At 43.9% G+C, this 27,249-nt stretch overlaps 1 protein-coding gene across 1 annotated transcript in view; it reads left to right on the forward strand.

Moving 5' to 3' along the window:
- The window catches only part of WDFY4 (WDFY family member 4), a 291,265-nt gene that overhangs the window by 177,754 nt on the left and 86,262 nt on the right, over positions 1 to 27,249 (forward strand). Inside the window, exons 42-46 of the mRNA XM_090058037.1 lie at positions 821 to 987; positions 13,570 to 13,718; positions 16,895 to 17,015; positions 18,811 to 18,896; positions 20,249 to 20,311. Of these exons, the coding sequence (XP_089914163.1) occupies positions 821 to 987; positions 13,570 to 13,718; positions 16,895 to 17,015; positions 18,811 to 18,896; positions 20,249 to 20,311 (586 nt within the window). The remainder of the gene's footprint in view (positions 1 to 820; positions 988 to 13,569; positions 13,719 to 16,894; positions 17,016 to 18,810; positions 18,897 to 20,248; positions 20,312 to 27,249) is intronic.

A 27,249-nucleotide genomic window follows, 5' to 3' on the forward strand; every position in this document is an offset into this window, starting at 1 on the left:
TTGGCCAGTCTCTTCTTTGAGTTAGGTAGATCCTTATTTATAAATCACTTTTATTATTGTAGGGTCTTGGGTCCACCTGAGAATGGGGCCTTACTATGTTGGAGATGGTAATAACTAGTTTCTGCAACAAGCTAAATGATTAAAAATGGTACTAAATAGTTTCTGCATCTAAAAACAAAAAAACCTAGAGTATGAATTAGTCTGTGCATCAAAGAGTTTAGAGATGAAACAGGGAAGTTGGACAGAATTGGCAAAAGAAATGTGACAAAAGCCGATGACATCTACACTGCAGGAATATCAGCATACCACTACGTGACCTCCTAAAGTCTCAAAGTAGCATATAGTGGTCTTAGTGCTGGGATAAATAATCAGGGTATTGACCCTTCTTTGGCTGTTTTAAAATCTTATCCAGACACTGGGATGTCCCCAGACACTACAGTTTCCAGTTCTTCCTCATCTCATCTGCGCATATGAACAGCTTTTACTTATTTATTATACTTGTTCAGCACAAACTCATACAGACCTGTAAAATAATCAAGTTTGTTCAGTGTTTTTCAGTCCTTGACAAATATTGGAGCTCAGTTTGTGACTAAAGTTTGAATACTAGGGTCAGGTTTTAGTTTTTCAGAATGGGTTCACCATGTCCTAGCAATTAGCAGATTTTACGTTGTTCTTCCTGAGTTTTAACCAATTCCAGTTTTTTGCTAGTAATTTATACCATTCCCCAAGGTGGTACAAATTGGGTAAAAGTCTCAATTGCTGCTACTGTTCATATCATCTGGCTGCTGCTAACACTGTGCTCTCTTTTATATTGATGTAGAGGAGCTGATAGTAAATGAAGCAGAAAGGGAGATGGATGAGAGGGAAACGGATTGTAACCAGCTAACATTCTTCCCTGCCTTACATGAAAGTTTCCACTCCGAAGACTTCTTGGAACTGTGTATAGAAAGACAAATTATCCTACAGGAATTTGTGGAGAGTGAAAAGGTAGCATACAGTGAACGTTTTTTTTTTGTGGAGGTGACATTTCAGGATGAAGAGGGGCAAAGAAATTTGCTCTTTTAATCTGCAAAGGACTTGGTGGAGTATATAGCAAGCACCATTGTTAATACTGATCTCTCCCTTGCATTTTGGCAGCATCCACAATTTTCTAGATGTAGTCCAAATGCAGAGTGTGTGTGGTTCCACAGCGTTTGAGGCAGCACTAAGGACTTGCAGTGTACATCTCAGGAGTCAAGGAAGGTTCCAAAAGCTGCAAGATAGGATGGTCAGGACTAGGTCCAGACATGGCTCATTCAAGGCTCCTGCCCTCTTCTTCCACTGCCAGAAACCTTTCCTGACCTCCTGAGCAGTGTCCTCAGTACGTCACTCACCACCTCCATAAGAACACACCAGTTTTTGTAGAAGTGACAATCCCTATAAATGCTCTCCTCTACTCCTGCTGCAATAGGAGACTTTTTTATTCTCCCCAGCTCTCATCTGCCCTTTCTCTCCTTCCCTTGATCACTGGACCAGACTCCCATCCTCTGAGTGCCAAGTGTTACCTGCTTTCTTCACATGGCTTTACTTCCAATCTCGATCTTCTCCTATAGTGTTTTCCTACAGTAAAACCCAGAAGACAAGGGAATCAGGGCCTATAGACTGGAAACATGAAGTTGTGGCAGAGGAGAATTAAGGCAACCTGACTCTTTTGCCAGCAGCCAGAGGGACTTTCATGCTATATCATTCTCACAAAAGCCATTTCCAAACCCTAAGAAGTGTGATAGTCCAAGATCAGAGTGTTTGGCCTTCCAGCATGGGGAACCCCAAGGGTTAGCATTCCACTGAATTCTAATAGTGAGAACATCATTTTATGGTCTCTGTCCTCACAATGCTTCAAATGCTGTTCAGAAACATATGAGAGAGTGAGCTCTATCTTTTATTTGTTATGTCTTATTAGTGCTGCCAGATTTGCTTGGTGCTTTTCCAATGTCCAGGGGTTGCATTCTTTATCTTGAACATGATGGCTTCCTTGTCCCGTTAGAGCTGTTGATACTGTGTACAGCAAGGCATCATAATTAAACTTCCACCTCCTTTCCTTCAAACCCCAGCAGAAAGAGAAGGGCATGAAAATGTGACATGCATTTCCCACACATAAGCTCTGGTCTCATTTTGAGTCTTCAGGCTCTCTCTGTCTTCCATGTAACTCCACAGGAAGCTGTCAGAAATACCAGACACATCTTTCCAGCAGCAGCCATTGTGCTGCTGAACTGACAAAAGTATTAAAAAAGCAGTAGGGGGTGACATTAGCTGTCCTCTGCTCACTTAGTGCACCACAGTCCTGCCTTGTAAATGACTGCCTCATGAGCTGTTTGCACTCTAAGCACACAACTGGAACCCGCTTACCTAATGCCTTGAACAGAGATGTCATTGCGATGCCTTGGCAGCTAGTAGATTGATTTCCATAGCACAAGACTGCCAGGGCTCTGGAAAGTACTTGATGTTTTATAATGTTGCATAGGGTTTTACAGTAATACAATCAAAGAAAAACCTTTGTAACTATCCAGTTACATGTACTGGCTTTACCGAGAGATAAGTTGACAAACTCTCTGCTGATGTAGTACCAATGAAGTGAATGATATTACTCCCAAAGGACAGTTAGCTTGGTCATTCAGATGTTGCTTTGTTGGTGCAGATCAGAAGGAAAACCAATGCAGTCAGTGTGGTTACAGAACTGTCGAACCAGGGTAGCTGAAAGCAGAATCTTCTCCCTTAAATCTGATTTGTTGTTTTATCCTGTTGTCAAATTGCATAAAACACACAGATTGCTGAGGCTATTATGCATTATGTGAATTAATTGTACATGTTAAAATAAATTACATGAACAGCTTACATGGCTTTCTCATTCAGAATGCCTAGAGGAAGGGAACCTGATAGGAAAAACCCAATGGATGAGGATTGGACATGGAATAGAAGCAGATGGGGGTGGTGTGTCAACAATTGTGCAGGAAGGAAGGATGCTCACAGGAGAATGAGGGAGGAGAATTGGCTGTAAACTGTCTAAGATAGGGCCTTTGTACAGCACCTGGCACAAGAGGGTCTGAACCTAACTGGCTTCTAAATACTACCGTAATAGGTAGGTTAAATATAACACGGGAACTACATTAAAAGAGCATTATTAAGGTTGTAAAGTCAGGTATCCCAAAGCTAGGAAATTACAATGTTCAGGTCACCTGTTCAGCCTTAATTCACCCCCTTTATCCATATGCATTATGATCAAGTGTTTATTCATAGATTTATAGATTGTAAGGCTGGAAGGGACCTTGAAAGATCATCAGGTCCAGCCCCCTGCACCAAGCAGGAAAGACAACTGGGATCAAGTGACCCCAACAAGGTGACTGTCCAGTCTCCTTTTGAAGATGTCCAGGGTAGGTGATTGCACCACCTCTGGAGGGAGCTTATTCCACAGTCTGGACACCCTTATTGTAAAGCAGTTTCTTCTAACGCTGAGTCTGAAATGGTCTTCCAGGAGTTTGTGGCCATTACTTCTGGTTTTCCACCTGGGTACCCTGGTGAAAAGCTGTTCACCGAGCCCTTGATGTACTCCCCTAATGTAGCAGTAAGCTGCTAGCAAGTCCTCTCTGAGCCTTCTCTTTTTTAGGCTGAAAAGTCCCAGATCCCTCAGCCTTTCTTAGTATGGCTTGCCTTGCAGGTCTCTGATTATACAGATGGCTCTTTGCTGGACTCTCTCGAGCTTGTCCATGTCCTTGTTGAAGTGTGGCGCCCGGAACTGGATGCAGTACTCCAGCTGCGGTCTCACCAATGCTAAGTATAGCGGAAGAATCACTTCCTTGGTTTTGCTGGAGATGTATCGATCGATGCATGCCAGTGTATTATTTGCCCTGCTGGCTACAGCATTGCACTGCTGGCTCATATTCATACTGTGGTCCTTACTTAAATTATAATGTGCTGTTTCTTCCATAGGGCCCTGGCATCATTCAGTACACAGAATAACTGGTGCTCACTGAATAGATCGTTAACTCAGTATGTTGCTTTCCTCTCATTGTTTATTCTGTGTTGCCAGGCCTTATTAACTGTACAGTATTCAAGCCTTGCACTTAAAAAAGAACAATTAATTTCCTCATGGGCTTTCCAAAGGTGTATGTCACTAGTATTTGAGTGCCTCAGACATTACTTTGTCTTCCCCTGAGGTGTGTCATTATTGTATCCCTGCCAGATGGGAAACTGAAGCCTAGAGAAGTTAAAGTTATTAGTATTCGCTAATTTGGGGCACCCAAATTTGGGAAAGTTAGGATCTCACTTTTTGTAGTGCTTACCACTACACATGCTGTTTTTTTCTTTCTCACTTTGCTTCCATCCTCTGGTTTAAAGTTGCTTCATGTTGAGCTGCACCCAGTGCCAGATGTTCCCCTCAGATCAGATGAGGATGCTCCTCCCAGCTTTCTACCTTGATGTCAAATGACTTCATATAATTTTTGCACGCATCATGGTACTGCCATAGAGGGTGACCCCATTTTGTAACGCCATCTTGAATATCACTATATAAAATATTCTTTGGGATACAGACTCTTCCCATTCTCCTGACATGTCTGATGTATCACAACCTCCTCTTTTTGATAGTGTTTTCTAAGTATGTCTGTCCTGTACACTCTAGTACCTCTATGTTTAATATTTTGTCTTGTCACTTTATAGTCAGGATCTTATGCAGAGGTCTCATGTGGAAGCTGTTCAGTCTCTTGATGTCCCTAGTGTATATAGTCCATGTTTCTGAACCCTAAAGGGACTCAGCCCAAAGGGGAGGGGAGTTCAGGATGAGTGGTTGCTCCTCAAGGGAGTGGTCCTCGATGCACAAGCAAAGTCTATCCCATTTTGGAGGAAAGGCAGCAAAAGGGCACAGCAGCCCCCATGGCTCTGCAGGGAACTAGTGGATCTCCTGTGTCTAAAAAGAAAGGCCTACAAAGGATGGGGGACGGGAATCCACCTCCAGGGAGGAATATTCTGCACTGATCTGGACCTGCAGAGACCAAACCAGGAAAGCCAAGGCTGCAACTGAGTTCCAACTGGCTACAAGTATCAAGGACAATAAAAAGTTCTTTAGAAATGTGGGGAGCCAGAGGAAAAGCAAGGGCAACATTTGTCCCATCTGGTTTAGCAGTGGTCCACTGACAACCAACGCCCATGAAAAAGCCAACTTGCTAAATAGGTACTTTCACTAGTCCCAAGGGACTCCCTTGCCCATTACAGAATGGGAAGGCCTGGGTGAGGGAGATTCCTTACCCTCCATCAATGCTGACCATGTGAAGGAACACCTTGAGAGGCTGGACACCTTCAAGTCAGCCGGCCCTGACAGCTTACACTCCATGGTACTCAAGGAGCTGGCGAGCATCATAGCCCAGCCCCTGGCACCGATTTTCGAGAACTCCTGGTGCTCTGGTGAAGTGCCTGAAGATTGGAAGAAGGCCAATGTGGTGCCTATCTTCAAGAAAGGGAGGAAAGTGGATCCAGCAAACTACAGGCCCATCAGCCTGACCTCTATCCCAGGGAAAGTCCTAGAAAAGATTATCAAAGAGACCATTCTCAAGAGACTGGCCGATGGCAAAATCCTGAAGGATAGCCAGCATGGGTTTGTTGCAGGTAAGTCTTGGTTGACCAATCTTATTTCCTTCTATGACCAGGTGACCTACCACCTGGACAAGGGGGAAGAGATTGATATCATATATCTTGACTTTAAAAAGTCTTCAATCTGATATCCTACAATCACCACTTGGCAAAACTGGACAACTGCGGCCTCAGCTTCTCCACAATCAACTGGCTGGGGAATTGGCTACGTGGTCGGACCCAGAGAGTGGTGGTTGATGGAAGTCAATCATCGTGGTGCCCTGTGACCAGTGGGGTCCCTCAAGGCTCTGTTCTTGGGCCTATGTTGTTCAACATCTTCATTAATGATGTGGAGGTTGGCATCAGAAGCGGACTGGCCAATTTTGCCGACGACACCAAACTTTGGGGTAAAGTGTCCACACCTGAGGGCAGGAGGGCAATCCAGGTTGACCTCAACAGGCTCAAGAAATGGGCAGATTTGAACCTGATGGCATTTAACACTGAAAAATGCAAGGTTCTCCACCTTGGGAGGAAGAACCTGCAGCATGCTTACAGGCTTGGCAGTGCTACACTGGCTAGCACTTTGGACGAAAGGGACTTGGGGGTCATGACTGACCACAAGATGAACATGAGCCTTCAATGTGAAGGCTGCAGCTAGTAAAGTGAGCAAAACGCTGCCTTGCATCCATAGATGCTTCTTGAGTAAATCCCAGGACATCATTCTCCCCTTGTACTCGGCATTGGTGAGGCCTCAGCTGGAGTACTGCATCCCGTTTTGGGCTCCACAGTTGAAAAAGGATGCAGAGAAGCTTGAGGGAGTCCAGAGAAGAACCACGCACATGATCAGAGGTCAGGAAAATACACCTTACAATGACAGGCTGAGAGCTATGGGACTCTTTAGCCTGGAAAAGCTTAGGCTCAGGGGTGATCTGATGGCCACCTATAAGTTTATCAGGGGTGCTCATCAGGATCTGGGGGAACGTCTGTTCACCAGAGCGCTCCAAGGGATGACAAGATCGAATGGTCACAAACTCCTCTGTGACTATTTCAAGCTGGACATAAGGAAGAACTTCTTTGCTATCCGAGCCCCCAAGGTTTGGAATAGACTGCCGCTCAAGCACATACTTTGAACGCCTTCAAGAGACATTTGGACGTCTATCTTGCTGGGATCCTATGACCCCAGCTGACTTCCTGCCCTTTGAGCAGGGGGTTGGACTTGATGATCTTCCGAGGTTCCTTCCAGCCCTAATGGCTATGAATCTATGAATAAAGCAGAGATGACAGCACACAAGTCTTTTAAATTCACATCTTCACCTTAGCTGATAGTTTTCTGTTATTCCATGCTTGTTTCTGTAGTACCCTGAAATTCTTAGCTGCTTTTCCAATTCTGTTAGTCATTTGAATCTGAAGGTTAAGATTCCTGCTGATCATAGAACCCAAGTAGCAAAAACTGTCAATGACACCCAGAGATTTATCCTCCAGAGTGATGTCAGGTATTGGTTCTTCCACCCCTTGGTATGTGATCACAGTCTTCTTCAGACTAATTACCATCCTGAAGTTCTTGCATGACTCAAAATGTGCCCAAGAGATTTTGCAAGGAAGATTCACTGTTGGCAACTAAGGCTGTATCATCTGCAAACAGGAAATCTCTCAGAATCAGTTCTTTTGCATGCTGTAAACTTGGACTCCAATTCAGTCAACGCACAGATCTGTGAAACTTGTAAGAAGCCGTGTTGCTCTTAAATTGGCCTTGTCAGCCATGAATGGATTCATCAGGCATCTGACTGCATCAGATCTCAAGGTCTTAAGTCAGGCCTGCACGCGGAAAATGAGGAACCTGGGGCCACATATGAAAAGTTTGGTTGAGGGACTTGTCTAGCTTCCCACAATAATTATGAGGGAATGGTAGGGATAGAATCCAGTTTTCCAGTCCAGCATTTTTTAATGCCTATACCATGATACTGTCTTTTCTCTTAGTCACCTGACTCATTGCCTATACATCTTTCAACTTCTGTAGAAACTAGGGCAGGGATCTGTCAAGCCACAGCCTCCTTCACTGCAAAACCCAATTTTCATCCCCAGAGCAGGTGCATCTTGCACACCATAGAAGTGTCGATAGTTTCCATAGTTTTATGGAAAAACGAGCATTTGATCATGAAACTAGAAAGTGTCTCATGATGCATATACACCAGACAACTTGAGTAAGTTTGTACAAACAACCTTAGTTCTGTAATTTCTTAAGGCGTAAAAAAAACCAAACTGGAATAACAGAAATTGGAATAACAGACCTCCCCCACCCCCCCTGCCAACCCAGGGTCTGCTGGCTTCCCTGTGCTCCCTTCCCTCCCCCTCACCACTCGCTGCTTAAGTTGAAATCCTTTCCTCCTCCGTCCCACAGCCCAGACTGTAGCCAACATGTCCTATGCTAGCTAATGCTGTGTAAGGCACATAGGGCAGTGTCTGCTTAGGTCTTTTTGGAGGTAATCAACAGCTCAGATGGTAATGTCCCTGCATTCCTTCCTTTGGAAAAAAGCTGTTTAAGAAGAGCTTATAATGAGCCAGGCTTTGTTTTCTGATGGTGTGTTAAATGCTGATAACAGAGCTGGTAAATGCTCTGTTATCAAGGGGGAGACCCCTCCCTAATCGCAGCCTCCTGCTGGGGCCTAGCCATGCCCCCTCAGCTCAGCCCTAGCGCCCGCAAGTTTTTAGCCTGAGCCACTGCAGGCACGTACCTGCATTTCTGGGGTGTCTATCTGGTTACAAAACTGATTTAGCCTAGCCAGGTTAGATTAACCTGCAAAGCTTGAATCAATTCAGGCTCACACTTTTTGAATGTGTGTCCCTAGCCTTACTGTGGAGCGAATTAGGTAGCTTCACAATAAGTGTCTTGAGTAGACATGCCCCGTTTGTAGTTTTCTGGGTGTTCCAAAGTGTCCCACATTACAAAGGGAGGAAGGAGAGCTAAGTCCATGGGCCAGATCTGACCCTGGGGGATCTACATTGGTTGAAGAAGAGTCACAGCAGCAAAAATTGTGAGCCCCTGTGTTTGCAATGTCTTTGTTGTGGGTGAACATAATTGTGATGTTGACTCGCACAGTATTTTTAACTGAGAAGAGGGGTATATGGGGCCTGAATGTTGTATTAAAATTGACAGACTTTCCTGCCTATGCTGCTTCTTTACTTTTGAGTTATGTTATTGCTATCTGCATCTTTGAAAATCTGGCTTTTACGCTCCAAGTGAGGGATCCTTTTGTGGGTGTGTATTCAAACCAAAAAGGTACATTTGAAAAATAAACCTACTCCAAAAAAGTAAGATGACAAACTTCATCCTGAAAATGGCATTCACTTCAATTGCATCTGAATGGGTAAAACAATCCAGAAACATATTGCTTTAGGCAATACCTTAGAAGGTAATTATTCAATTATTTTATGTCACCTTTCATCATTGATTAATGATTCTAGCCACCGGTGAACTGGAATCTGTTCTTTTCTGACAGAGGAAGATCTTATTTAATCTATGTTAATTTTGGGTTGGCTGGTGACTTAGTAGATTGAGACCCTGTAGGTACGGACTGGCTTGGTGAAGAGTCTCTTGTACACTTTCTGTTTGTTGAACTGTCACTACTCAGCTGGAATGAGGTTCATGCTGAGCTTAGAATAGGAAGGGCTAACACAGTCAAAGAGAAGTAAGGGTGAAAGGGACCTCAAGAGATCATTTAGTTCAACCGAGGATTGAACCTGCAACCTTGGTGTCATTAGCATTACACACTAACCAACTGACTTAAAAAAACAAGTTTGGTTTCTTTCCAGTTGTTTATATTTATATATGTTTTTCTTCTGGAGAGGGGCACTTGTTTTAAATCAGATTCTCAACTTTTTTCGCCCCGTGGCACATTTACCTGAATAAAAAAGCACACTGGATGCTATGCAGCCAGCTGACACCGATGTGGGGGGTACACAGCCAGCTGGACAGCATTTTGGGCTGGAGCCACACTCCCCATCTGTCTGTGTCTGCAGCAGCAACAGGCAGGGGGGAGGGATGTGGCTCCAACCAAAATGCCATGGCACACTTGGATGTGCGTGACGGCACACAGTGTGATGTGGCACACAGGTTGGGACCTGCTGTTCTAAATGAAGCGGGTTTAACATTTGTGACAGGCATTGGAGTGCTAGGGATGCAGAATGCATCCGTTAAGTTGTGACACAGGCCCATCACATGCCATTATGCTGGCTGGCCAGTGTACCTCTGTCCTACTTTAGATGCAATTGTGTAGAGGTATGCCAAATCAGAGACCACCAGTAAGCCCCCATAGCACATGCATGCACACGCATGAATAATTGTGATTTCTGTAGTCTGCATCCACTTACTATTCAAGTGGAAGTTAGGGACAATTTGGAGGCCATGGAGCCTGCCCCATGCTGCAGGGTGGATCTCTTAGTTGACCTTCTGCAGACTGAGCCTCTTTATGTGTCACGCTGACCTGCCTGCATAAGAAGGCATTTGTTCATGGCAGAGCTCCAGAGGATTCCAGCTTTTGCCTTTTTGCCTGCAAGGATGAATCTTAGTTGTCTGATGTAGCACTCCCAGTGGGTTCCAGTCCTGATGCCACTGTTAACCAATGCTCAGATCTTCATAGGTTGGCTCTGCATGTGTCTGCTGCCAGCTGGCCTCTCCTGTCTCTTATTCCTCACCCCAGCTTTGACCAGCACCCAGTTGTAGTGCTTTTCTTATGCTGGCCAGTCAGCTCCTTCACTTCTTTCCATTTGTCCAAGGATAAGCCTACGCAAGAGAGTAGCACCACTTTAACTGCACCACCAGAGTATTTGAACCCTAGCACCTAGACTGGTGTCTTATACCAGAGTAGATGTAGGAATGGAAATAAATTTTCATGTACTTTTACAGAGAGGGAGCTGCATCCTGTGAGGGTTTGGCTAGAACGTAGGTGGCCAGGCCCTGAAGGGCAGCCAGGAGGTCCTATAGGTATGGTTATGGAAGTGTCAGGTTAGGCTTTGGATCAGCAGAGTGGGGAATGCAGGATCAGGTTATCAGGTTCCAGGAAAGCTAAGATGGAGATCTGAGAGATGTAGTTTGGAGTGCAAACTGAGGTCAAAAACCAGGAGTATCAGAGAGGCAGGTGCCGAGTTCCAGGGGTGATCCAAGATCAGGGTCACAAAAAGCCAAAGCTAAGACAGGAGCCAGGAGAACCAAAAAAAAGCAGCGACTGTCAGGCTTGCTGCTCAGAAGCAGACTGAGGCTGTTGCTAAGGTGTGCCTGCAGCCTAAAACTGCAGATACGCTTAGAAGGGCTCAGTGGTGCTCTCAGCAGCCAGACAGTTGGGACAATCACATTACCCCAGGATGAAGGTCAGGTGTGGAAGCTCAAAAGTTCAGCCCAGCTGGGCCTGCCTGATCAGAGGCCCTGATGGATGTATCCCTGCTACAACTTGTACCTGTAAAACTAGAGTAGTAAACTGCTCACACCCTAACTGACAGTTCTACCGACACAACAGTCAAGTATTGACCATGCAGGGCACCTTTCTGAATGTCCCACCATCTGCTTCCTTTCTGTCATCCACTGCTCCAGCTGCCCCCTGGCTTGAGACCAGACCCTCCTTACTCCTGAATCATCACTTACCAAAGTGTAGTCATGTTCCTGTTGCTTCCTTACCTGTATCCCAGTTCTCTTCCTGTTGTGTCCCAGTTCTACCAACTACTCCTTCTTGTCTGCTACAACTGTTCCCCCAATGCTGCTCAGGGACCTTTTACCTTCTCATGCACTCAACTACTCCCCCCAGGCTGACTCACATATCCATAAACCCCTGGGCAAAACTGCACATGTGAACAGGTTCTCTGTGCTGCATACTGGCAACGCTGAGCCAAAATTAGTTACGGGGAAATGCCAGTGTCTAAAAAATCATGCTTAAAAAAAAAAGTGGGGCGCTGCCCTAAACTGGAGCCTGGCCGACCAGCACCACACTCCAGCTGCCAGCCAGGCTCTGCATGCCTGGGTTGCTGCCACTTCAGCCGCAGGAGGCCCCCAGGATCTTAGGTAAGGCCGCTAGGGCCAGCCCAGGTGTTGGCCTCAGCCTCTCCTACCTCACCCAGGGCAATTTGCTGTGCCCCAGAGTGCACTGTGTGCTGCTGCTATTTGTCCGCAGGGTAATACATGTGTGTGCTCATGGGGAGATGCCCAAAATCCCAACAGCCTCCAGTTGTGTGTGAAGACCTCCTCTGGTTAAAAAGAAAGCCAAATAAATTGGTTCAGTTGAAAAGAAAGAACAAAATATTCTGCTTGGTTTTAGAACTAAGTTCAAACAAACTTTTTGAAGGCTCCAGATTGGCTAAAATTTTATTTCTGTGTGACTGGAACAGGTCAGCATGATCATCATGTTTGGCTCTGTACATAATGCACCTAAAGATATGCTACACTACAGTAGGGAAAGCTGCACTCCTGGGATTTCCATCCATGGTTTCCTTACTCAGGCAGCTATGCCATTTGGATAATGTTGGAATACATATCTGGAACATCTGGCCCTTTTGCTGTTAATTTATTATGTGCTGGAATTCTTTTGCAATGTTTTTGGAGTAATGCACTTCACTCTGATCCAGATGGGAGTGTGTACCTTTTCTCTATGATATAAATAACAATGAAAATGATTTATAACCATGGCACAACTCTCGAGGATTTCTGTGTGAAACTCACATTTGTGTCAGTGGAGTATGTGGCTAATTGCCCTTTGTACCCTTTATAACAACTGGGTTAGATCCATGTTAAATTTCATAGAAAACTGTTGGCTTCAGTTCTGGAGACATGAACAACTTTGTTTTCCTGTTCTGTTGGCCCATCCACCTAAAGATGCTGAACTAAAACACATTTTTCATAGAGATGTTCCCCTCTATGTTTTTGTAATATTAGTCTGTTCATTCATACAGTACATGTGAGTGCACTGCTTGCCAAACATTACTTTCAGGGTTACCCAGAATCATTACCATCCAGTTGCTCTTTGGAGGTCCAGATGAAAGGAAGAGGTTTCAGATCAGTGCTCAATAGATGGTTATCTATAGAACAGGAATTAGTGCCACAAGCTATTTGATCCCCTTATTGACAGTCCAATGTGGAAGACCAGGGGTTAAATGGACCATATCGCCAGAACTTTACTCTTAATTTTTTAGATGGTTCCTATAAATTAAGGGTGAGGAACATTAGCTGGGCATTGCAGGAGATGCCTGCTGTAAGGCAGTATCTGCTGTATCTGTTCAGCTGCATAAACAGAAGACTTCAGCCTTCAGGCTATGCATCATTTTTCACCAGCACTCAATATACATACACACTCTCAATAGCTGGTTTTGCTTATGGTGGAAGGATGATCTGTTAGGCATCCTTGTTAAGGCATAAAAGATCCGGGGGTTTAATCCTAGCTCTTTCACAGGCATCCTGTATGACCTTAGGAAAATCATTTCATCTTTCTGTTACTTAGATCTCTCTCATAAGAATGTTGTGATGCTTTTATCGTTTTCAGGGTCTTCAGATGCTAGAGAAGGGAGTCAGATATGGACTGAGGCAGACAGGGCAAAATATGCAGTGTCTGCTCATTATTAGAATTTCACATTAGAATCAAAAACAGAAAAACCAAATTCCGAAAACATTGTCATTGTGTGATGTACATTCCCTGCTACTTATTAGTATCTTTATAGAATCAGCCCTTTATTAGAATTAAAATCTTAAACTAGAATTTGTGAGGACAAGCTTTTTTTCTTCTGGCTATTGAAATCCAGTGAAATACCAAAACTGTATAGACTGTTTCAAGGGGAGGCTGCATGGGCTTTTTATTTAGCTCTCTTTACTTAGCTAGAATTGCTAGTTATTCATATCAAAAGTGGACTATCCAATGTGGTTTTAGTAACTGGAGACACTAGGTTTATAGTGTATTAGCACATTCTGGCTACATTTTTTCTTTCCTTTCATGTTAGGTTACATCTAAATACTCTGTTGTAATTGTGCAAGGGCATATAGCATCAGAGGGGGTACTTCTCTTCGGCAAAGAGCACTTTTACATCTGTGAACACTTTACCTTGTCCCATTTGGAGGAAGTTTACTGCACCCGACACTGCTTATCGAGGTGAGTCATGTTTTCCTACCAGTGGGTACACTTGGTCAGATTCAGTATGACTCGGTAAAGCCTTCGGACTCTCACTATCTTCAGAAGGCTTTAAAAGTGTACATTAGGATAGTGTGGAGCCCACTGTGTTTTTCTTCCAACAGAAAGGTAGGATTGCCTGGATGAGTGGGTCATCCAGATGTGCAGGGGCATGTGCTTGCAGCAGATTTGCAGCGCGGGACATGTTTTATTATTCCACACACGCGGTTTGTGGCGCCACGAAGAGGTTTGTACTGCATGTCCCTGCTCATCTGGATGTGGCCAGTGTGGACAAAATTGGGTTTTTCTGGACTCACCATTCCCATCATCCTTCTGATTCACATGAGACATAGCACAGTGCTTACTCTGCTTTGGGCTTGAAGTCAAGATACTTTTTGGGTGGCTGTGGCCAGCAAAGTCACAGTGCTCTCTACTGTTCAATGCAGCACTTCATTAATTTAGTGCAGTGGGCCAAGAATGAAACCCCAGCACAGACTCCCATTAGCTTAACCCTCATCTGGATTCAGAAGAAGGAAGAATTGATACAAAAAGGAAGGACTTCTGTGTCCTGAAATAATTCATAGATGGACTTTGCTGGGAGTTCTCATGCCCTGCCACCGGAAATATTCTACTCCCACTCACAAACCTTTGGGCAGTGAGCAAAGATGCCCTGGCTTATATTAGATGTTTGACAGGGCATAAAGGATAGCAGTTTACAGCCTTGGATTATTAGGGGCCTGATAATGATATCCTTAGTCATGTTGAATTGGATCTTATATACACTAGAGCTAGTTGTATTGAAGTCAGCAGAACTGCTCTGGGAATCAGGTACTTGGCATTCAGTGTGCACATCTACATGTTCATTGATGTGCCATAATTACAGACCATGAAGTTGAGTACCTGTATTTACAAGTACTAACTTAATGGACTGTAATTGGCACTACTGTGCAGTAGTGCTAGTGCATGCTTTTTTTGTGTTGCTAAAGCACAGTAGACTAATTCTATTGTGCATTGGCGCATTAGCATGGTTTTTGCCATCTATGCTGATACGCAGTAGAATTAGTCTACTTCACCTTTAGTGTCTCATGTAGACATGCCCAGCATGAGTCTATCAGGCTGTAAGGTTCACCTCAATGCTACCTTCAGTGTGAGTTAAACCATCACAATCTAACCTGAGGGGCTTATGCCTACACTGGATATCTGCTGTGTTCACCTTTACCTGCTTATCAGTAGCAAGTATTTTCCAAACATCTTTTACATGGAGGAGCATACAACTAATACAGGCTCTACAGAATATGGCTACCACATGTATTGCAAGAGCACCCAAAATATGTTAGTTATAGTAGACACACTGAGGAAGACTCAGTCCTACTATAGACAGAAATTGTTCTCTTTTGCTTATAGCTTAAGTGTTGGCATTTTCTTCTGTATCGCTTCCATCTTTTATTCATAAAGAACATTCATTATAAGAACCTTTTGTTTCATTGGCTGGTAAGTTCCTGTTTGTTTCTCCAAGGGAAAAGGAATCATAATTAATATTTGGCACACTGATACCTTTTTATGACTCATGTTTTATTGATGCTGATCAATACTGAAAATGGGCTTGTAGTCTTGGCTTTCTGCTTATACTCTATGTATGTATATGCACACAAACACAAAGTCCATGGGGAAGTGAGTAACTTAATACTTTTACTTAGTGACAGTCTGCTTTTACATCCAGTTCTCACTAGATCAAATATTAGTGATTGTATCTGTTAATCTGGTCAGATGAATAAGAGAGTGACTGGTTGGTTTGGCTTCTGTCTTATACATTAATTGTTGTTTTTTTAAAAAAAAGTTTGATTGCTTTGGATCAGATTCTACATAGTATTCATGCTGGGCATGTCTACATGAGATATTTACTGTGCAGTTGACTAATTCTGTGTGCCCCTATTAAGGCACATGAAACTAATAAATTCCGCAGCAGAGGATAGTACTTGTAAAATACAAGTACTAGTCTGCTGCCAAGTTTCTTTTGTGTGCAGCAGTGCATGTGTAGATGCTGCCCCAGCTGGCTGGGGCACAGGGTGCTTCAATGCAGGCCTAGCTGGCTGTCAGCCTCCACACTGAAGCAGCCTCATCCCCAGCCAGTCACTATGCAGCATATGGAGCCCCATTGGAGCAGCCCTGGGCTGGCAGGCTGAGCCCCCAGACTGCTCCTACCAGGCACAAATAAACTCCATAGCAATATGCCCCAGAGGATTTTTGCTCCCAGGAGCACTTTCCAACTGCTCACTCAGGAGCAAAAATCTCTAGAGTAATGCACTCTGAAGTTTATTTCTGCACAATAATCGCATGTGTAGATGTGCTCACTGAGTAATAAGAGAGGCCTCATAGAAGTCAGGAAATAGGCAAACAAGCAGATTACCTTGGGGCAGCTTTGGGTGTTCATGTTGTTCTCTTACCCCATGGCAAATGTGAGGCAGCTGCTTCTACGTGAAAATAGGGTAGGCTGCCTTACGTTTATCATAGGTAAAAGCATGTACACAAGTAATTAACATATAGTAACTAATGTGCTTTAATTTCATACCCTAGCTTGCCTCATGGTACCTCACCTTTGTCACCAATGGGAATATTTGAGGAATAAAGTGCTACAAAGTGGAATTTATGGTATCACATTCTGCCCTTTATACTCAGCAACATGCCCTGGCTATGGCTGTACTTCATCCAGACCTTCATGTTCTCCTGCCCTGATGGATGCAGCCCTTTTCTCTGCGCCTTCCCCATGTCAGTGTCTTTGGGACTTTTACCTGTGCAGAGTGCTGCTGCCAGCCTGTGTGCATGCACTGCGAGGCCTGATCACATTAATTTCACCCTCAGACTCCACCAGCTCCTGTTTATTTCAGGGTCCAGGACAAAATTACCTGCAGTAGTTTGAAACACGGAGTGCTCTGGCTGCCGTCACTGACCTGCTGGTGTTTCTGACATGCTTTCTACAAGGCCTTGTAGAAATGCACATAAAACTGCTTATAGGTTCACAAAGGATGTTCCTGGAGTATGTGGTGGTGGCTATTCATAGGCTCAAGGCTGGAGCTCTCCCCTGTGCTATTATAGATGTGACAAAGAGCTAGGTACTCTTTGTGCTTTTCAAACATGTTTCTGGTTGTTCTCTCTTTCAGCATCAGCGATCCATTTATTTTCAGCTTGTGCCACAAAGATCAGGCCCTGGGAGGTCAGGCATGCACTCGTTATTCATACTGTGACATTAAAGAGATACACCCTCTACGTTTTCTTCTGCAGGTAAGAATTGATAAACCATGCTATTGGTATGAGAGCCACAAGCTCTGTGATAAAAATGGCTAGGAATTTTTTGTGCTGTAAGATCTTCAGGATCTTGGATTTCTTCACTTCAGCCCTTTACTAGCAGTCACAGTCCCACCCCTGTTTTGGCATCCTTACTGAGGTGCTTGGCTCCCTGGGAATCAAATTGATATTTCCATGAAAGAATTGTTAATGGGGGCATATTCCATACTATTGGGACAAAATGTTGAGAAATAAGCTCTCCTGAATTCAGTTTAAGCTCCCAAATATGTGGGCTGATTTTCAATTATGCCTGTACCCTATAGACTTTAGTAGGCATTGATTGGATCAGGTCCAAAGAAACAATGTATGCAGTCTTTTTCCCCTTGCACTTTTGAAATAATTGCCTGCCATCGAGTTACATCAAGGGTGCCCACTTAGTCTTTATGTAGTGTTCTTGCAATGAGAATCACAAAACAATTCCATCTGGAGCTGTGACAGAGCCTCTTAGAGCATTTTGGACCAGGCCTTTGCAGGGCAATGGAAGCTAATTAGACTTGTACAAAAAAAGAAAAAGAAAAAAAGACAAGTAATTTATTTGATGAAGAATGTAGCTCCAGAGCAGTCAAAGCCCTTTGACAAATTCAGCATATAGCTTTAGTTGAAAAGAATTAAAGTCTATTTTGGAAATGTGTGAACAGTTCATGTTGGTTTTTCCAAAGTGGAATGTTTTTCTCTTTCGGGCTAAAATCACAAGGACACTTAGATTCATTAAACCAAGCAGGGGGAGACAGTCTCTTTATCTTCAGGCACTCAGCTGTGAGAGGGACATCCAGATTCCAGTCCTTGCTTCAATAGCTGTTTAATTACTTCTACAAATTGGAACAGTTTCAAGTAGCAGAGATTTAATGCAGAGTACTGTATAGTCCAGTGGTTAGGGCACATTCTCAACAAATGAGAGATCCAATTTTCAGTCATTCACAGGGGCATGAGAGGAATTTTGAACCTGGATCATCCCTGTTCTGGGTAAGTGCTATAAAACAGAGCAACTGTTTCTATTTTCCCAACTTGCCAAATAACACTTAGGTCTCCTTTGTGAGTCCAGCCCTTTATTTTAAAATTGACTTTAAAAAAAAAAGTATGAATCAAAATGTTTGATTTGACCCAAAATAAATGATTTTCTACAGGAAAAATGCTTAAAAATTGGTTTTGGGTTAACCCAGAATGAAACCCCCCAATGTCATTCAGCTATTAAATTTCAAGGTCCATTATGTGCAAAATTCTAGACTAAATGTTGCAAATAGTTTACTACAATTTTGGTATTTCTGTTGCTTCACACCTTCAATTGTCTTCTTTTTGGGTAGTGGCCAGTTTTTATTCTGTGCTTCTTCAGCACCTAGCACAGTGTGGTCCTGGTCTATAACTGGGTCTCCAGGGTATAGCCAAAATACAGATAACAAGTAAAAATGATGCTCTTTGAAGAACGACTGGAAAAACAAGGTAGTTCATCCCAGTATAAATAATAGGTTATAGACAAATTGCCAACATAATAAGAGGAGAGAATTTAGTTAATCATGTAAAAGATTCACTAAATGATGGCCTAAATTTCCCCTATTCTGACAGGGGTGTGTGATAAGATTTCTTTTCAGTCTAATTCTAACTTTGGCAAGAGGCATGTTTTCATTGCAAAAAGGTTTTTAATGACTCTTCTCTCCTTGTACCAAGTTTACCTATCATTTAAATGTCCAGCATTTGCTATACAAATCTTCACCTTGCAAATTGTTAATTCTTACAGGAGATCGCCTTGGAAATATTCTTCAAAAATGGCTACTCCAAGTTTCTCGTCTTCCATGACAGTGACAGGAATAAAGTCTTTAAGAGGTAGTGTTAAGTGATGTTGTACCTGTCAGAATGTGAGAGGCAAAGATTTTATGGGTGATATTTTTTTAATGGATCAGCTTGGTTTTTATTTGATGAAATCCTAGTCTTCAAGAGACAGTTCCTTCTTTAACATGGCACTAGAGGTCCAGCATCTGGGAATTTATTACTGTTGTGTAGCCAGTCCTTCCTGTGTGCCTACATCTCCCAAACAGTGCCATCATTTATTCTAAAACTGCATATCATTCCTCTTCAAACAGCTTCCCTTTAGCAAGAAGGACAATTACTCACAGTCGGTGTGATTTTTCCCCTTGCTGAGCCATAATTCTTTCAAAGCGTATATATATATTTATATATATATATATAGAGAGAGAGAGAGAGAGAGCGTGATACATATTCCTCTCTCTCTCTCTGTGTGTGTGTGTGTATATATATATATATATATATACACACAATATTTACCATCAATATTTGAGGTGGCACAGTGCTTTAAGAATGAGTTCTTTTTGGCTCTCAGACCTTGACTTTTCTCTAGCATAAACAGAGCTAACAGACTATAAGAAGTAGAATTTTTGTCTAGGAAGAAGAGTTTTTACCCTCTTATTGCCTTGTGTACATGACATTTTTCCTTTCCTGAAGTTAGACTATAAAGTGGATAATTTGCACACTGTTCTCTAGTGGTCAATTTAATTTAATCATCCTGTCTTCACCAAACTGCAATTCCGGCAGTTGCACTGGGACTGATCTCACTACTGTCCTCACCAAAACAAATCTTCATGCTACGGAATTGCTAGGTGAAATTTTATAACCTTACATTGGTTATTATCGGCATTTAAGTTAGATGTTGATAATGGTCTCTTCAGACTGTCTGTGGATAGATATAGATGGACCCTGGCCTAAATAACAAATACAGATTTGTCCCACTTTTTAAAATCAAAATGTAACTGTGGTTTCAATTAGACAAGATAAACTTCACCCAAGCTCCTGCTCTTTTTGCCGTTTACAGCTAATCAGCAGCCACATCCTCCCCCCACCCCAAGAAGTAGCTGCTTTTTAGTGATGGGCAAAGTGGTTCCTATCTTTGTTAGTTGTACATCATTTTGAGGCCCCAATTCAGGAAAGCACTTGCTGAAGTTATTCTTCAGCCGTCATTGCATGTAAATGTATACTTGACCTTAGCCACAGGCTAAGTGTCCCAGTGTCCCAGTGACTTGAAGTGCTGTCTTGAATAGGGGCAGGCCTTCATTCATCACCACCTTCAGGACAAAAAGTACTATAGAAACTTATATTATTATTGTTATTGGTGATGACCCTTTTAAGGATCAAAAAGATTTCTTTTTTCTCCTTTGTTTTAGGTTTTGTTCATTCCAATCTGTTTTGAAGGCAAAAGGAATAACAGAAGAGTCCCTGAATATAAGGTAAGAAACTGGGAACTCCCCTAACATTTGATCTTTGTAACCAGCAGATTTAATTTGGGAAAGAATTGTACTCTAACAAAAACCACTAGAAAGCTACGTAATTTTGTCTTCCTTTTGTGTACTCAAAGACGTTATAACTATAAAATAGCCTCACTATCAAGGCATGAGCAATGTAATAAGTAGCTGGTTATCAATAGTTAATTATTACTGATTATCTACTTAATATGATTATATTGGTAAATTCTTTATAGACAGCGTGGGAAAGACTGTTGAACAGACAACGATGTGAGGTTAGAAAGCTAATCCATAAAGGTTCTGTGTAATGGTCTATTTACTGGGCAGTTTCAGCAGACAGTGACAGATGTACCTACCGCACACTGTTGATTTGGTACAGATTATAACAACTTCATAATAGTTATCCCCACTTGCTGCTCCTCACTTACCCCCCTGTAAGGGAAGGGAATTTGTTTCTAAACATGCTGATATGACTGGGTTATCTGTGCTAAACACAAATTACCAGCACACCTAGAATTTCTCTTCAGCTGGATGTTCAGGAGCAAACATTAAGAGTTTGAAAGCTTCCCTAAACTCACCAGATCGCTTGGGCATGAATTCTAACAGGAATGGCCTTTCCACACTATTTCCATTATTTCCTGGTTCGCCTCTGCCCAGAAACTCAGACCGTTGTGTTCCAGATCATGCAGAGCTTTAGAGGCCATGCCATAAGCTGCTCCTGGACAGGTAAAGGAAGCTAGTTTAGAACAGTGGATGTGGGTGTCTTTGTGGGGAGGGGCTGTCCTAAATTAGTCAACATTAGGTATCAGAATCTACAGGCAATTGTGATTTGTGGGTCATGGCCCTCTGAGCTGTTATGTCAGGCTCTCTGCAAGCTCCTAGGTGTCTGCATTGGTTACACTTGGTCACATATTGTAGATTCCCTTCAGTGTCAGAACAGGTAATGAAAGCTCCAGCTCCAGAGAATAAGAGGGCAACCTGAGAGAGGGACCAGAACATTTATACCAGGAGGGTCAGGGCAATCTAGGTTATGTCAGTGGAGTAATATGGACCTCTAAGAAACACAAAGAAGGTCCTAGGCTCAGTGTGGAGCAGCACACTCTGCTCTGTACTGAGTTTCTGAGGAGAATTAAACAGCTCTGAAGAGAGAGAAACAGTTCAGGAGATTAGGATAGACTGATTGCTTGTTTATCCAGCCATTAATTTTCCTAGCCAGCCTGGATAAGGTCTGAACTTTCGGTGGAAGGGAGGTTAGTGTGAGAGGTTTGACTAACCTGTACATAAATTAAGGAGCCCAGGGCAACAGGAGTTAATGCATCTGTTCTTGAATCTCAAAACTGCATTTTGGTAGAGATTTTTAATTCCCATAAGGATCAGCCTGGAATTTCCTCCCCTGGAGAGGGAGGACCTTGCCTTCATTGTCCCCTCTGAGCAGCAGGAATAGGGACTCTGGTATAGCTTGCATAACTCTGGACCGTATTGTAGCATGGACTGTAGGGCTGTGTGAAGCTTTGGTCCCTGATTTGATTCGGCAGCGATTTGGCCTGATTCGGTGGCTGAATCTCTGAATCCAAATCAAATGAGAGGACCCTTTAATCTCTCCAAATCGAATTGGAACCCTCTGAATCAATTCGGAGAGATTTGGAAAGATTTGGAGATTTGAACATACACACAGCTTTAAATGTTTTTTCTGCATACCTCTAGGTAGTAGGGGCTCATGAATGTTGCGATGCTGGGGCACATGGAGTGTCCCGCTGGAGCATGGGGGGATCCCCAGCGTGCTTGGTAGCAGATCTGGAAGTGGAACAGAAGCACTTCTGGTCCACATCTGGGTCCACCGGGGAGCACGCTGGGGGGTGGTCTTCCCATGCCTCCCTGGTTCGGTGACTGGTGCCTTCTGGGTCTGTGGGGGCACCCAGGGTTCCCCTGTGGCCAATCACTGAGCTGGGGGGCGTGGGGGGACCCCCAGCATGCTCCCTGGCAAACCTGAACGTAGACTGGAAGTTCTTCTAGTCTACTTCTGGGCTTGCAGCCGAGCACATGGAGGGCCCCTTGCAATCCTGTGGGACACTTCATGCACCCCAGTATCACAGCGATTATGAGTCATGCCTGCTACTTCAAGGTATGTAGAAAAAATGTTTAAAGCTGTGTCTATGTCCAAATTGCTGATTCTCTGAATCAGCATCGAATCTTCAGATTTGGATTCAACTGAATCAAATCAGGGACAGTGATCCTAATCGACAAATTAATTCACTCTCCCTGACTCAGGCTGAATCTGAACCTGAATAGAATAGGGCCTGCTTCGCATACCCCTAATGGGCTGAGACACACCTGATTTCAACTGCCTAGGCAAAAGGTTATGGGGACTAATCCTACTCACCTGAGACCCCATCCTTTACTAAGTCCCTCTTACTCTATCTTCTGCTGTACTCTTTGGAGTGGAGGACCAAGAATTCTGTGGGCCCCTACACACTTGTAGTCTGTTGGAGCACAAACATGGATGCGCTTCAGCAGCCTTCCATGTTACATGTATCAGCATTGCTGCGTGTCTCTGTGCTAAAAAAATGGCAGCAGTGCACTTTGAAAAATAAAACATATTCAATGAGCTTTTAGTTCAAAGTGCCCCACTTCCATTTTTTCAGCGTGGGGATATGTGGCAGTGGTGATTCACATGATGTGCAGGCACTTTTTATTAGTGTGGCTCACGATTTAAAGCATCCAGTGCCATGTCCTGCACCATGTGTAAAAATGGCCTATGAGTTTAACTTAACCCGCCCCCACATGTTGGCACCACTTGGTAGTCAGAAAGGCTCCCCCAGAGGCTAGATTTACCAGCCATAGGAATCAGAATAGAAAAGTAGGGCTGAAAGGGATCTCCAGAGGTCAAGTGGTAGATTGGATTAGACCATCGCCATCCAAACCATTCCATACAAGTGCTTGCCTAGCCTATTTCTAAAATAAAACAATCAACCTTGTTGTAGAACTACAAGGGATATTGCATGGGAAAAGTGAAACACCCATCATTGTGCTCTACAGCTTGGTTACAGGAAGCATAATTCCATACATCACACCCTCTAACGGGACAGCCAGAATTCCTCTTTCTGTATCCCTCCCTAAACTTATCCCAGCTCTTTTAATCTTTTTTTATAACTAAACAAGTTGTAGAGCTATGCTTCATTCTCTTGCTGCTGAGCATGGTCCTCTCTAATATCTATGGGCTCTTGACTGTAGAAGTCTTTCATTATCTCCCAGTAATCTGTGTGTGGAGGGGAAGGTTGGAGGGCACTCCTTAGTTCCAACTGTTATACTTTACAGCACATTCCAGGGATAGCTAATCCTACATCATCCCTGACCCATGTTTATTCAGACTGTTCTTGAAAACCTCGAAAGATGGAGTTACAACAACTTCCCTGGGCAATCTGTTTCACTGCCTCACTGTTCTAATAGTGAAGAAACTTTTCCTGGTATCCAATATAAACTTTCTTTGCTGCAACTTCAAGCACATGGCATGTGTCCTCCTTTCTGTAACAGGGAAAATAGATCTTCTTCTTCTTCTTCTGGCAGTCCTTCAGGTATTTGAATACTGCTATCATGTTCCCTCTTAATCGTCTTTTTTTGCAAATCGAATATATCTGTCTCTTTCAACCTTAAAGTCCAGGGGGCCATGACATGCAGCAGACGCACAGATTTTTGATGCGGCTTTTATCTGACAATTTTGCCCACTCCAATTTTTCCTTCAATGATTCTGTAAGGATGTACTTAGCTCTGAAGGCTAAGTACAGACAGTCAAAAAGCGCAAGACTGAATTGATTCAATCTTTGCAGGTTAATTCAAGCTGCATGAATGGCACATGTCCCCGGTGGCTGGGGTGGTGGTACAGATGCGCTGGAGGCCTTGGGAGCATGGCAGCGGTGGTGGGAACATAGTGGCAGTAAGCAGGGGAGCTCCTGCACATGCCACAGGCTCTGTCAGAAGTGGGGTGGGGGAGGCCGCAAGCGCCGGCAACCACCTGAAGGTGCCAGTGGCAGTGGTGGCCAGGGGTGATCGTGGACCACCCTCAAACACCTCTGATAGTGCCAGCAGAGCCTTTTTGCAGGGGGTGCACCCCCTATGCATCACTCCTGTTAAGCTGCATAGATTGATAAGCAAGTGCAGAGACATTCACTTTTGATTCTGGAAATGCAGCCACATGTCTGCAGCAGCTCAGGCCAGAAGCCAGGGATGCTAGAGCTCCCTGGTGGGCTGGGGTAGGCAACTTGGGCCAAGGCTAGGCAGACCACTCTGTAAGGGGTGGGGGTTGCAGGGGAGGTGCAAAGCATCCTGGGATTCCAGGGGACTTTGAGTTAACTTGAATCTGGAGGGGATCTGGGACAGAAGTTCAATAAACTGATATAACTTAAATCAGTTAAGTCTGACACTACATCCATCCAGGTTTATCTTAAACTGGTTTCACCTAGTTTAAAAGCAGTTTATGTTTACTGAACTTCTGTTGTGTTATAGAAGTGAACTGCTTTCCAATCACTTATGCCAGTTTATGTGTAATTTCTGTCCTTAGCCTAAGAGTCTCTAACCCAGCTGCAGCTGATCAGTGGATAGTAGCCTGCCTGCCTGGGAGACTAGTAGCCAGCTGGAACAATAAACAGCTAATAAGGGTGGAATCACTAGGAGGCTTAAGAACTCCTGGAGGGAATGGTAGAGGAAAAGAAGGCTGGCTGCTGTGCTGGTGAGAATCCCAGAGTTAAAAATATGCCCTTTTCCTGTTGTCTGAAGTAAGACTGAGGGTTTGGTAGTTTGCTTCCTTGTTTTTTTGTTTGCTCTGTTTATTGAATAGACAAAATTGCTCCATGTAGAATAAAGTGGCCTGAGAACCTGAAACTGGAGCTGACTGGTCTTAGTCAGAGGTGTATGTGACCTGCTTAGATATGGTGGAGAAATTGGGCATTGTACACTTACCCAGAACCAAGGAGTCAGAAACTCTGTTAAAATGGCTAGAAGGCCTGCAATAGCAGCAGCTATACCTACAGCTACAGCTCTAGAAGCAGCACTTCCAGTGAGAGGAGGAACAGCATCAGTTGATGCAGCATCTCTTGGAGCACGAGACTACCCTCACATGGTTGATGTGTCACCCTGTTCTCAAATGGAGGAGGGTGGGATACTTATGAAGACAGGGCTGGCAGATGGCCTAGAGGCCTGCTTTGAGAACTTGGAGCAAGTGGCCACAGGAATTCTGGGCTCTTCAAATACCTCCTTTTTTAACCAGGGAGGCTCAGGCAGTCTACTGGAGCCTTGGGGCTGCTTGAGCCCAGGACTATAAGACTCTTAAGGCTGTTATTTTGGACTCCTGTTTAATGGATGAGGCACATTGCTGCAGATTTAAACAGGAGACATTTAATTCTGACTCTCAGCCCTGAGCTGTTGTCCAAAGATTGAAAGAGTTCTGCACCTGCTGGTTAAAGCCTGCGTAAAGTTCATCCTCAGAAATAGTGGAGCTGGTGGCTTTAGAACGCTTCTGGTCCATGCTACCTGGGGGGCCCCTGAAGCAGATCTGTCAGCAACAGATGTCCAGTTTAGATGAAGTCACTGCTATGGAGGTGGACTTGGACTGTAAGAATTGCCTGGAAGCCCAGCAGGGTCCAAGTTTTAGGAGACTGGGACCGTGGAAGAGAGACCACCTGCAACTGAAAGGAACTTTTTTTAGGATACCACCATTTGAGTCCCTGTCTTGATTTCCTTCAAGACTATGGTTCAGTGGACTGCCCTTGAAGGATTGCCTGGGGTAAAGAGGGAAACTTGGAGCAGGATAGCAGCCTCACAGTGAAATGGAATGGTTATTTGAATTGTTTTAAATATGGTCAAGAGGACCATCAGTGCAGGGACTATCTCCAAATGGACTATGAGTGTGTCCAAGCTCAAATATCAGGGGCATCAAGAGAATGCCCAGCTCTGAAGAGCTATGTGGTGTAGATTAAGATAGGTGATGGGTCTGGTAGACTTAGGATCTGGACAGACCTTTACATATGAATGGTTTGTGGACCCCAAGGAACTGCAAAGGGTAAAATGTGTCTACATGTTGTGAATATCAGACAGTACCTACAACCAATGTGAACCTAACTACTGGGAAGAAATAAGTTAGGATATTCTCATCACTGTGGCCTAACACCTGAGCTATCTAATTGATAGGTCAGCATTGGCGCTCAATCACCAAACTGTTATGGTTGGCTTGGAAGGTTGAGATGAATTTGATTGATCCCAGTCCAGCCAAGCAGGAGTTAGAGGGGAATTTATCAGTTGCAAACTTTGCCTTTTAGACTCCACAGGGCCCTTGCCACCTTCCAGTGTTCAATTAACTCTGTCCACATTGGGCATATGCAGGTATGTATCTGGATGATGTGGTAATAATCACTAGCAGCAGGGACAACCACATCCAGGGGATGAAAGTAGCACTGCATTCACTCAGATTGGCATGTTTACAGCCAACCCAGCTAAATGCCTCCAGAGGGGCTCCCCTCATTGTTGTCACTGGCCATCTCACTCTTGTGACTTAATGTCACATGGGAGGCAAACCCCAGGTTGACACAGTGGTATCTGTCCCAGCAACTATATGCAACTTTTCTACCTGCCAGCATGCTGTAAAAGTGCATGCAAATGCCAGCTTCCTCTCCCAAGAAGTGGGCAGCCTAGCCTTGGAAGAGTGTTTCTCAGGTTCTGCTCTTGAGGAGGAGGATGTGTAAGGAGGTGCTCAGCCCCCAAGGGCCTGGAACCTGACTGCAGCCAATCAGCTGTCTGTCTGGCTGAGGTGCTGCAGACCAGCTGCCATTCATAACCTCCTACTGAGAGTGGAGCCATAAGAAGGCTTAAGAACTCCCTTGGGGGAGTGCTGGAGGACAGGAGGGCAGGCTGCTCTGCTGGGGAAAAGCCCAGAG

This window comes from Crocodylus siamensis, chromosome 7 (genome assembly GCF_052110815.1).
Source record: "Crocodylus siamensis isolate JL-2025a chromosome 7, ASM5211081v1, whole genome shotgun sequence".
NCBI classification, from domain to species: domain Eukaryota; kingdom Metazoa; phylum Chordata; order Crocodylia; family Crocodylidae; genus Crocodylus; species Crocodylus siamensis.